General features: G+C 48.7%; 1 protein-coding gene across 1 annotated transcript in view; it reads right to left on the bottom strand.

Annotated features, from left to right (window-relative positions):
• Nucleotides 1-12,350, bottom strand: part of LOC115134664 (la-related protein 1-like) — a 124,773-nt gene that overhangs the window by 62,116 nt on the left and 50,307 nt on the right. Inside the window, 2 exon segments of the mRNA XM_065022734.1 lie at nt 7,598-7,742; nt 8,247-8,409. Of these exon segments, the coding sequence (XP_064878806.1) occupies nt 7,598-7,742; nt 8,247-8,409 (308 nt within the window).

Raw genomic sequence — 12,350 nt, 5'->3', positions numbered from 1 at the left:
AAAGCAACATCAACAAGGGGATATGTAAATAGAAAGCTCCTTTGGTAATAACCAGGTCCAGAGTATGGCTGTGGTTATGGGTGGGCCCAGTAGAAAGCCCCTTGGTAATAACCAGGTCCAGAGTATGGCTGTGGTTATGGGTGGGCCCAGTAGAAAGCCCCTTGGTAATAACCAGGTCCAGAGTATGGCTGTGGTTATGGGTGGGCCCAGTAGAAAGCCCCTTGGTAATAACCAGGTCCAGAGTATGGCTGTGGTTATGGGTGGGCCCAGTAGAAAGCCCCTTGGTAATAACCAGGTCCAGAGTATGGCTGTGGTTATGGGTGGGCCCAGTAGAAAGCCCCTTGGTAATAACCAGGTCCAGAGTATGGCTGTGGTTATGGGTGGGCCCAGTAGAAAGCCCCTTGGTAATAACCAGGTCCAGAGTATGGCTGTGGTTATGGGTGGGCCCAGTAGAAAGCCCCTTGGTAATAACCAGGTCCAGAGTATGGCTGGGCCCAGTAGAAAGCCCCTTGGTAATAACCAGGTCCAGAGTATGGCCGAGGTTATGGGTGGGCCCAGCAGAAAGCCCCTTGGTAATAACCAGGTCCAGAGTATGGCTGTGGTTATGGGTGGGCCCAGTAGAAAGCCCCTTGGTAATAACCAGGTCCAGAGTATGGCAGAGGTTATGGGTGGGCCCAGTAGAAAGCCCCTTGGTAATTACCAGGTCCAGAGTATGGCTGTGGTTATGGGTGGGCCCAGTAGAAATCCCCTTGGTAATAACCAGGTCCAGAGTATGGCCGAGGTTATGGGTGGGCCCAGTAGAAAGCCACTTGGTAATTACCAGGTCCAGAGTATGGCCGAGGTTATGGGTGGGCCCAGTAACATGTTGGATAAAGTCCATAGAGCTCAAAAGATTCATAAACGCATTGGCCTCAGAGTCAGTCTGTCAACATTAATATATCTCAAGGACAATAGATAAATCAGTAAAGAATGTGGGGCGGTGCTTCGGTGACCTATACAGGGTTATGGCCAGCACTGGTGGCTGACATTTAAACAGTAAAGCATAACAGATGCCCAAATGTCACCAAACAAAATGTCCTTACAGCTGTTAGCATTAGTAAAAATAGAGGTTGTCACCCCACCTTTTTTCCCTTTTCTGATAGAGTATGAAAAGCTTTAGTCCAGGGGGGGCTTCAATAAGAGCGACACTATAATCTGAAGACAGTCATGTTTCAGTGAGAAACATGCAAAAAAACAAAATTGGGTCATTCATGAGAAAGGTTTTTACTAGTGATTGCTCTAACATTTAAAAGCGCCAAATTCAATGAGTGTGGGCCACTCTGCCCCTGGGGCGTCGGCCTGGAGGTAACGAAAGGAATAACCAAACTATTAACGTTGAAAATCAGGTTCTGACAGACTCTAATCTATCAGAATGGTAGGAGAAGACATTTTGTATAAACTCACTAGAAGACACAGTTAGCGGAAGGAACATCAATTCAGTTACTCAAGTCCTGTGTTGCTTATAGTGAGGACTGGAGAACTACCAGACCCTGTCCATCAGTCTCTAAAACAGTTCATAATGTTGCTGGAAATAATTCTGGAACCCCTGTGGTTAGGGTGAATCCAATCTCTTAAAAAGTGCTGGTTGCACCCACAGCAAATGAAAGTTATCATAGAAGGAGACATTCCTGTTTCATCGGATTCTTGTTTAGGGCAACGAGTCGGCTGAAAACTTTCCAAACCCCTTCGATAGCACGGGAGGGGGACAGAGATAATTATTCACCTCCCTGTGCTCGCGAGGGTGTTACATTTTTCTTTGTAGTCCTCCCTAAGTTCCTCAGATCGCCTAAAGCGGAGGTCATTAAAACATATTTGAGTGACGATGGTGTCAATATTGGAGTAGTTGTCCAGAACCATGGGCAGGAGGGAGTTGACGTCATGATACGGTCTCCTGGGTGACAGTGGACCTTGGTCGTTTCGCAAAATCTCGCCATCGAGCTGCCCACAGTGATGGTGCCCGTGATGGAACCCGACGGGGAAGGAAGAGGGGGATGGGACTGCCTCAGGCAGGGCGGATGGAGGCTTCAAATCAGGCTAACTTGACTCTTCGCAGCCAGCAGATGGCATCGGAAACCCCAGAAAGGTGGAGGATGGCACGAGACTGTTCTGTCTTGAGTCGGTGGCCACGGGGGTGGGTGACACTAGGCACGGATTTTTGGTATATTCCCAGGATCTGTGCTGACTCCCGGGGATGTTAGGTCTCAAGTGGGGCGAAGCTGTTTGATAGCTGGATCAGATCTTCTCGGATAGATGAAGGGCCTTGCGAGTGTCCAGTCTCCCATGGAGTTGAGCTTAGCATCTGTTCATTGAATTGGGACAAATCAACGCCGCCCGACTAATCAACAGCTTTTCTTTGGGAGGCATTTAAAACTGGGTTTGCTTGGGTTACAGCAAGGTCGGTGTACTTAGAAAGCAGGTTATCCTTTTCTCGCAGCTGAGCTGACAGCCGGAGGATCTCTTCCCTAAGCTGCTTGATGGTGATGCATTAAGGGCAGTAGAATCCCTCTCCATTTCTCAGTTTATGGTCATGTATAAAAATGCCCAGTTGCCCATTATTTTGGCTACCATGGCTAAAAAAAGAAATCTCAGTGACCTTCAAAAAGGGGTGTCAAAGGAGCATATGGGGTTTAAAGTGTATGTGGCAGGTAGCCTTGCAGTTAAGAGCATTGCCATTCGACACAATGACAAAGCGAAAACAGGTTTCAGTAATTTTTCAAATCTCAAAAAAATAAAAAGTATCTTATTTACATAAGTATTCAGAGAAATTGAGCTCAGGTGCATCCGGTTTTCATTGATCATCATTGAAATTTTTATATAAATTGATTAGAGTCAGCCTGTGGTACATTCCATGGATTGCACATGATTTGGATAAGCACACACCTGTCTAAATAAGGTCCCACAGTTGACAGTGCACCCAAGAGCAATAACCAAGCCATGAGGTTGAAGGAATTGTTTGTAGAGCTCTGAGACAGGATTGTGTCGAGGCACAGATCTGGGAAGGGCACCAAAAAATGTCTGCAGTATTGAAAGTCCAAGAACACAGTGGTCTCCATCATTCTTAAATGGAGGAAGTTTGGAACCAACAAGACTTATTAGAGCTGGCCGCCCAGCCAAACTGAGCAATCGGGGGAGAAGGGTCTTTGTCTGGGAGGTGACCAAGAACCCAATGGTCACTGACAGAGCTCCAGAGTTCCTCTGTGGCGATGGGAGAACTTTCCAGAAGGACAAGCATCTCTGCAGCACTCCACCAATCATGCCTTTCTGGGAGTAAAAAGGCACATGACAGCCCGCTAAGAGTTGCCAAAAGGCACCTAAAGGACTCTCAGACCATGAGAAACAAGATTCTCTGGTCTGATGAACACAATATTGAACTCTTTGGCCTGAATGCCAAGGAAACCTGGCACCATTTAATTTCTTTATTTATTTCACCTTTATTTAACCAGGTAGGCTAGTTGAGAACAAGTTCTCATTTGCAACTGCGAATTGGCCAAGATAAAGCATAGCAGTGTGAACAGACAACACAGAGTTACACATGGAGTAAACAATTAACAAGTCAATAACACAGTAGAAAAAAATGGGCAGTCTATATACAATGTGTGCAAAAGGCATGAGGAGGTAGGCGAATAATACAATTTTGCAGATTAACACTGGAGTAATAAATGATCAGATGGTCATGTACAGGTAGAGATATTGGTGTGCAAAAGAGCAGAAAAGTAAATAAATAAAAAACAGTATAAAAACAGTATGGGAATGAGGTAGGTGAAAATGGGTGGGCTATTTACCAATCGACTATGTACAGCTGCAGCGATCGGTTAGCTGCCCGGATAGCTGATGTTTGAAGTTGGTGAGGGAGATAAAAGTCTCCAACTTCAGCGATTTTTGCAGTTCGTTCCAGTCACAGGCAGCAGAGTACTGGAACGAAAGGCGGCCAAATGAGGTGTTGGCTTTAGGGATGATCAGTGAGATACACCTGCTGGAGCGCGTGCTACGGATGGGTGTTGCCATCGTGACCAGTGAACTGAGATAAGGCGGAGCTTTACCTAGCATGGACTTGTAGATGACCTGGAGCCAGTGGGTCTGGCGACGAATATGTAGCGAGGGCCAGCCGACTAGAGCATACAAGTCGCAGTGGTGGGTGGTATAAGGTGCTTTGGTGACAAAACGGATGGCACTGTGATAGACTGCATCCAGTTTGCTGAGTAGAGTGTTGGAAGCCATTTTGTAGATGACATCGCCGAAGTCGAGGATCGGTAGGATAGTCAGTTTTACTAGGGTAAGCTTGGCGGCGTGAGTGAAGGAGGCTTTGTTGCGGAATAGAAAGCCGACTCTTGATTTGATTTTCGATTGGAGATGTTTGATGTGAGTCTGGAAGGAGAGTTTGCAGTCTAGCCAGACACCTAGGTACTTATAGATGTCCACATATTCAAGGTCGGAACCATCCAGGGTGGTGATGCTAGTCGGGCATGCGGGTGCAGGCAGCGATCGGTTGAAAAGCATGCATTTGGTTTTACTCGCGTTTAAGAGCAGTTGGAGGCCACGGAAGGAGTGCTGTATGGCATTGAAGCTCGTTTGGAGGTTAGATAGCACAGTGTCCAATAACGGGCCGAAAGTATATAGAATGGTGTCGTCTGCGTAGAGGTGGATCAGGGAATCGCCCACAGCAAGAGCAACATCATTGATATATACAGAGAAAAGAGTCGGCCCGAGAATTGAACGCTGTGGCACCCCCACAGAGACTGCCAGAGGACCGGACAGCATGCCCTCCGATTTGACACACTGAACTCTGTCTGCAAAGTAATTGGTGAACCAGGCAAGGCAGTCATCCGAAAAACCGAGGCTATTGAGTCTGCCGATAAGAATATGGTGATTGACGGAGTCGAAAGCCTTGGCGAGGTCGATGAAGACGGCTGCACAGTACTGTCTTTTATCGATGGCGGTTATGATATCGTTTAGTACCTTGAGCGTGGCTGAGGTGCACCCGTGACCGGCTCGGAAACCAGATTGCACAGCGGAGAAGGTACGGTGGGATTCGAGATGGTCAGTGACCTGTTTGTTGACTTGGCTTTCGAAGACCTTAGATAGGCAGGGCAGGATGGATATAGGTCTATAGCAGTTTGGGTCCAGGGTGTCTCCCCCTTTGAAGAGGGGGATGACTGCGGCAGCTTTCCAATCCTTGGGGATCTCAGACGATATGAAAGAGAGGTCCCTACAGTGAAGCATAGTGGAGGCAGCATCATGCTGTGGGGATGTTTTTCAGCGGCAGGGACTGGACCCTGACTTGTCTCCAAGGGAAGATGAACTGAGCAAAGTAGAGCGAGATCCTTGATGACCTGCTCCAGAGTGCGCAGGACCTCAGACTGGGGCAAAGGTTCACCTTCCAAAAGGACAACAATTCTAAGCACACATACAAGACAATGCAGGAGTGGCTTCGGGACAAGTCTCTTAATGTCCTTGAGTGGACCAGCCAGAGCCCGGACTTGAACCCCAATCGAACATCTCTGGAGAGACCAGAAAATAGCTCCCCAAATACAGGTGTGCCAAGCTTGTAGCGTCATACCCAAGAAGACTCAAGGCTGTAATTGCTACCAAAGGTGCTTCAACAAAGCACTGAGTAAAGGGTCTGATTACTTATGTAAATGTGAAATTTTTTGCTTTGTTAATATAAGGTATTGTGTGTAGATTGATGAGGAAAAAATACAATTGAATCAATTTAAGAATACGGCTGTAACATAACAAAATGTGAAAAAAGTCAAGGGGTCTGAAAACTTTCCTAATGCACTATACATACATACAGTACCAGTCAAAAGTTGACACCTACTCACTTAAGGGTTTTCGTATTTTTCATTTTTACTATTTTCTACATCAAAACTATGAAATAATACATAGAATCATGTAGTTACCAAAAAAGTGTTAAATCAAAATCGATTTTATATTCGAGATCTTTCAAAGTCGCCACCCTTTGCCTTGATGACAGCTTTGCACACTTAGCCTTCTTTCAACCAGCTTCATGAGTTAATCACCTGGAATGCATTTAAATGAACAGGTCTGCCTTGTTAAAAGTTCATTTGTGGAATGTCTTTCCTTCTTAATGCGTTTGAGCCAATCAGTTGTGTTGTGACAAGGTAGGGGTAGTATACAGGAGATAGACCTATTTAGAAGAATACCAAGTCCATATTATGGCAAGAACAGCTCAAATAAGCAAAGAGAAACAACAGTCCATTATTACTTTAAGACAAGAAGGTCAGTCAATCCGGAACATTTCAAAAACTTTGAAAGTTTCTTCAAGTGCAGTCACAAAAACCATCAAGTGCTATGATGGAACTGGTTCTCATGAGGACCTCTACAGGAAAGGAAGACCCAGAGTTACCTCTGCTGCAGAGGATAAGTTCATTAGAGTTACCAGCCTCAGAAATTGCAGCTGGTGACTATCGGTGATTTATTTAGAATTCAAGTTAACCAGCATGGCTACCACAGCATTCTGCAGCGATACGCCATCCCATCTGGTTTGCGCTTATTTGGACTATCATTTGTTTTTCAACAGGACAATGAACCAACACACCTCCAGGCTGTGTACGGGCTATTTGACCAAGAAGGAGAGTGATTGAGTGCTGCATCAGATGATCTGGCCTCCACAAACACCCAACCTCAACCCAATTGAGATGGTTTGGGATGAGTTGGACCGCAGAGTGAAGGAAAAGCCTGGCTCGTAGTCAGCGTTCCAATTCATCCCAAAGGTGTTCGATAGGGTTGAGATCAGGGCTCTGTGCAGGCCAGTCAATTCTTCCACACCTATCTCGAAAAAACATTTCTGTATGGACCTCAATTTGCGTACTGGAACCTGGAAAGGACCTTCCCCAAGCTGTTGCCAGAAAGTTGGAGGCTCAGAATCGTTTAGAATGTCATAGTATGCTGTAGCATTAAGATCTCTTCACTAGAACAGAGGGGCCTAGCCCGAACCATGAAAAACAGCCCCAGACCATTATTCCTCCTCCACCAAAATGTACAGTTGTCACTATGCATTGGGGCAGGTAGTATTTTCCTGGCATCCACCAAACCCAGATTAGTCCGTTGGACTGCCAGAAGGTGAAGCGTGATTTCCCACTCCAGAGAACGAATTTCCACTGCTCCAGGGTGCAATGGCAGCAAAATGTACACCACTCCAGCTGACACTTCACATTGTGATTTTAGGCTTGTGGGCGGCAGCTTCAGGTCATTCTACTGCCAGGTCATTCTACTGCCAATGTTTGTCTATCAAGATTGCATGTCTGTGTGATCGATTGGATACAACTGTCAGCAACAGGTGTGGCTGATATAGCCAAATCACCACATTTTAAGGGGTGTCCACATACTTTTGTAGATTGATAGATATTAAACATCAACGTTTAAAGAGAGATCAGTCCTATTTAATACGGTCTGCAGAAACTCGTTTTTACAAGTCAAAGCTCGATGAAAAGCCATGAAATACCTACAAATTATACAGCTGATGAGGCATAGAAACATATTTAGATATGAGACTAAAGCCATTTGGCTAAACATGTAAATAAGGAACATAATGTACCTCTATAATGAGGCTGACATCAGTGGTGAGGGCCTGCACCCTGTGGAAGCTGGCAATCAGGCCAAGTGACAGGAAGCCCTCCTGGTCCATCTTCTTGCGCAGGAAGAAATCCCGCTCCAGGTTGCCAAGGCTGAAGTAGTACTCACTACGGAGAGACGCGGAAAGTTCAAAAACAAGGAGGATCAAGGTACTCTTCCTATAATTAAAATGCCTTTATTATGAAGGCATGTTCAATAGAAGAAACACTGTCAGCCAAGCCCTTGTCAGGGAATACAATGACAATGTGGGAAAAGTTGAGACTAAATATTTGCCCACGTTCTCAGCATCGTTTGAGTTGGAGATAAACGTCATTTCAATTGTCATCAGATGTTTAGGAGATGGAATTTGATTCAGATTCCATGTTATATTCTGGGGCCACCCATAAGAGAAAGTATGCATGCATGTTTAAGTCGGTTTGGATAAAAGTGTCTGCTAAATGGCATATATATTATATTACACTATTCCAAGGCTGAACAACAGTGACATCTGCTTCCTCTTGAAACATTGACCTATAAAGCATAGTAACCAATGGCAGAACTTATGACGCATATTTACCAATGGTAGTACATTTAAAGCAACGTAACCAATGGTAGGTAGGTAAAGTACTCACATCTGCCTTTTGACATAGTCCTTGAGCAGGCCCTGGTCCACTGTGTACAGGTCACTGCTGCTCATGTTGTCGTAGTAATAGGTCACTGGAGCACCAAACTTCTGTCCGTAGGCACCGTCCTTCCCGTTGTAGGCCTTGTAGCCATAATGGTAGTCAGGGTGACCTGGTAGGAGACACGGCAGTAGTAAACCATTACAGGGACACTGTCACAAGCCTACTACAAGTGAACAACAAGGCTACAGAGCTACAAGAGTTCACCAACAGCAGGGAGACATTTGCAGCACAGCTGTTGAATCCCAGGAAGGCGCGCAATGATTTACTAAATAGGAACTAGCTAAGATATCAAATGTGGTGTCCCTCGGGGGAAAATCCTTTGACTTCTGAAAGTAACACTGTTCCTGAGGAGAGGGAAGAGTCGGAAAACTCAAAACAGGTGGATCTCGGCCAAGTGAGAAGGAGAAGAACGGCAGGTTTCATCACAACAGGGGGTGGGTGGAGGGAGTGTCACCTTTACTCCTCGTCCCCTGTTCCACCCCCTTTCTCCTCAAATGAAAGGTGGCAGTGTTTTCCTGTCAGAGGCAGACTCCCATGGCCCAGTCAAAGGTGAGAGAGGAGCGGCTGGTTGCCAAAACCAACAGGCCCAGCTCAACCCTCTCATCTCACACCAGCCCCTCCACAGCTACAGCAATAGAGCTCAACCCTCTCTCCCTCCCATCTCACACCAGCACCTACACAGCTGCAGCAATAGAGCTCAACCCTCTCATCTCACACCAGCCCCTCCACAGCTGCAGCAATAGAGCTCAACCCTCTCTCCCTCCCATCTCACACCAGCCCCTCCACAGCTGCAGCAATAGAGCTCAACCTTCTCTCCCTCCCATCTCACACCAGCCCCTCCACAGCTGCAGCAATAGAGCTCAACCCTCTCTCCCTCCCATCTCACACCAGCCCCTACACAGCTGCAGCAATAGAGCTCAACCCTCTCTCTCTCCCATCTCACACCGGCCCCTCCACAGCTGCAGCAATAGAGCTCCACCCTCTCTCTCTCCCATCTCATACCGGCCCCTCCACAGCTGCAGCAATAGAGCTCCACCCTCTCTCTCCCTCCCATCTCACACCGGCCCCTCCACAGCTGCAGCAATAGAGCTCCACCCTCTCTCTCTCCCATCTCACACCGGCCCCTCCACAGCTGCAGCAATAGAGCTCCACCCTCTCTCTCCCATCTCACACCGGCCCCTCCACAGCTGCAGCAATAGAGCTCCACCCTCTCTCTCTCCCATCTCACACCGGCCCCTCCACAGCTGCAGCAATAGAGCTCCACCCGCTCTCTCTCCCATCTCATACCGGCCCCTCCACAGCTGCAGCAATAGAGCTCCACCCTCTCTCTCTCCCATCTCATACCGGCCCCTCCACAGCTGCAGCAATAGAGCTCCACCCTCTCTCTCCCATCTCACACCGGCCCCTCCACAGCTGCAGCAATAGAGCTCCACCCTCTCTCTCTCCCATCTCACACCGGCCCCTCCACAGCTGCAGCAATAGAGCTCCACCCTCTCTCTCCCTCCCATCTCACACCGGCCCCTCCACAGCTGCAGCAATAGAGCTCCACCCTCTCTCCCTCCCATCTCACACCGGCCCCTCCACAGCTGCAGCAATAGAGCTCCACCCTCTCTCTCTCCCCATCTCACACCGGCCCCTCCACAGCTGCAGCAATAGAGCTCCACCCTCTCTCTCTCCCATCTCACACCGGCCCCTCCACAGCTGCAGCAATAGAGCTCCACCCTCTCTCCCTCCCATCTCACACCGGCCCCTCCACAGCTGCAGCAATAGAGCTCCACCCTCTCTCCTCCCATCTCACACCGGCCCCTCCACAGCTGCAGCAATAGAGCTCCACCCTCTCTCTCTCCCATCTCACACCGGCCCCTCCACAGCTGCAGCAATAGAGCTCCACCCTCTCTCTCCCATCTCACACCGGCCCCTCCACAGCTGCAGCAATAGAGCTCCACCCTCTCTCTCCCATCTCACACCGGCCCCTCCACAGCTGCAGCAATAGAGCTCCACCCTCTCTCTCCCATCTCACACCGGCCCCTCCACAGCTGCAGCAATAGAGCTCCACCCTCTCTCCTCCCATCTCACACCGGCCCCTCCACAGCTGCAGCAATAGAGCTCCACCCTCTCTCTCCCTCCCATCTCACACCGGCCCCTCCACAGCTGCAGCAATAGAGCTCCACCCTCTCATCTCACACCGGCCCCTCCACAGCTGCAGCAATAGAGCTCCACCCTCTCTCTCTCCCATCTCACACCGGCCCCTCCACAGCTGCAGCAATAGAGCTCCACCCTCTCTCTCTCCCATCTCACACAGGCCCCTCCACAGCTGCAGCAATAGAGCTCCACCCTCTCTCCCTCCCATCTCACACCGGCCCCTCCACAGCTGCAGCAATAGAGCTCCACCCTCTCTCTCCCCCATCTCACACCGGCCCCTCCACAGCTGCAGCAATAGAGCTCCACCCTCTCTCTCCCATCTCACACCGGCCCCTCCACAGCTGCAGCAATAGAGCTCCACCCTCTCTCTCTCCCCATCTCACACCGGCCCCTCCACAGCTGCAGCAATAGAGCTCCACCCTCTCTCTCCCATCTCACACCGGCCCCTCCACAGCTGCAGCAATAGAGCTCCACCCTCTCTCTCCCTCCCATCTCACACCGGCCCCTGCACAGCTGCAGCAATAGAGCTCCACCCTCTCTCTCCCATCTCACACCGGCCCCTCCACAGCTGCAGCAATAGAGCTCCACCCTCTCTCTCTCCCATCTCACACCGGCCCCTCCACAGCTGCAGCAATAGAGCTCCACCTCTCTCTCTCCCATCTCACACCGGCCCCTCCACAGCTGCAGCAATAGAGCTCCACCCTCTCTCTCATCTCACACCAGCCCTTGCACAGCTGCAGCAAGAGCTTCACCCTCTCTCTCTCCCTCCCATCTCACACCGGCCCCTCCACAGCTGCAGCAATAGAGCTCCACCCTCTCTCTCTCCCCCATCTCACACCGGCCCCTCCACAGCTGCAGCAATAGAGCGCCTCCCTCGCGCAGCAGTGCTCGGGTCAAACACTTATGCTAATAAACCCCATATGGATTTTGAATATGCAACACATTTATAAATGACTTAAATGTAAATGTAAATGATACTCCTCCAATAGTGAAATTATTTTAAACTCTTAACCCAGAGCACCATGTCTAACCCCACTGCCCTGAGGTATCCCAGGTCTTGACACATCCTAACACACTCTGGTTGTTATTAAATTGTTTTGTCCATAGTGTTTCCTTAGTGAGGCCGGATCAGGGTCACACAAGACCAAGGCAAAGCCAGCAGACAGATCATTCCACCATTTCCACATAAGCACAACCACACATTGATCGGAACCAGCAATGGAGCGCAACCACACAAAGAGAGAGCTGGTAGAGTGGAGAGCTGGGCTTTAAGACATGTGAAGAAGCTCCATTCAACAGTATTGTTCTACAGAGGATTGAATGCTCTCGAACCATCCAGCTGATAGCCCTCCATATAACAATTCATGATTTTCCACAAAGGGGATTTGGAAATGTAACCAGTTTAACAAAAAAAAAAAATTCATAACAGATTTTTTCTTGCACAATATAGGTTCAGCATACCCACTTAGATGCCTTTAAGAGTGACTTTTAGAGGCCAATGAAATGTTTTATCCCAATAACAAAACGGTCAGAACAATTAACATTATAAAATCAATGGTGTCGAAAAGTGTGAAGGTGCAACACAGGCCTGGTGAGGAGGTAGGCTAGTCCCCATCAGGGTGGTAACTTGACTCAGACATGGCGAAGGTGTAGCCTCTCATGGAGGGTTGCCTGGATACTTGACTACCGATGTCGGTCTACTCTGCTTAGCAGCAGCAGAAGAAGCCTGATCCCTCATGACTGAGCTCAATCATCTTGTCCAGAAGGTCTACTACTTGTTCTTACGCTGGCTGCTCTAACTCATCGTTATCGTACTCCTCGCTGAGCTCTTCCTCTAGCTCAACTGGGGGAATGAGGTGGACTGGGAAAACGGACTCAATTCGTACATTGGGGCCAGACTGTTGCTGA

This window comes from Oncorhynchus nerka, linkage group LG9a (assembly GCF_034236695.1).
Source record: "Oncorhynchus nerka isolate Pitt River linkage group LG9a, Oner_Uvic_2.0, whole genome shotgun sequence".
NCBI classification, from domain to species: Eukaryota; Metazoa; Chordata; class Actinopteri; order Salmoniformes; family Salmonidae; genus Oncorhynchus; species Oncorhynchus nerka.
This window is presented reverse-complemented; position numbering and strand designations above follow the sequence as displayed.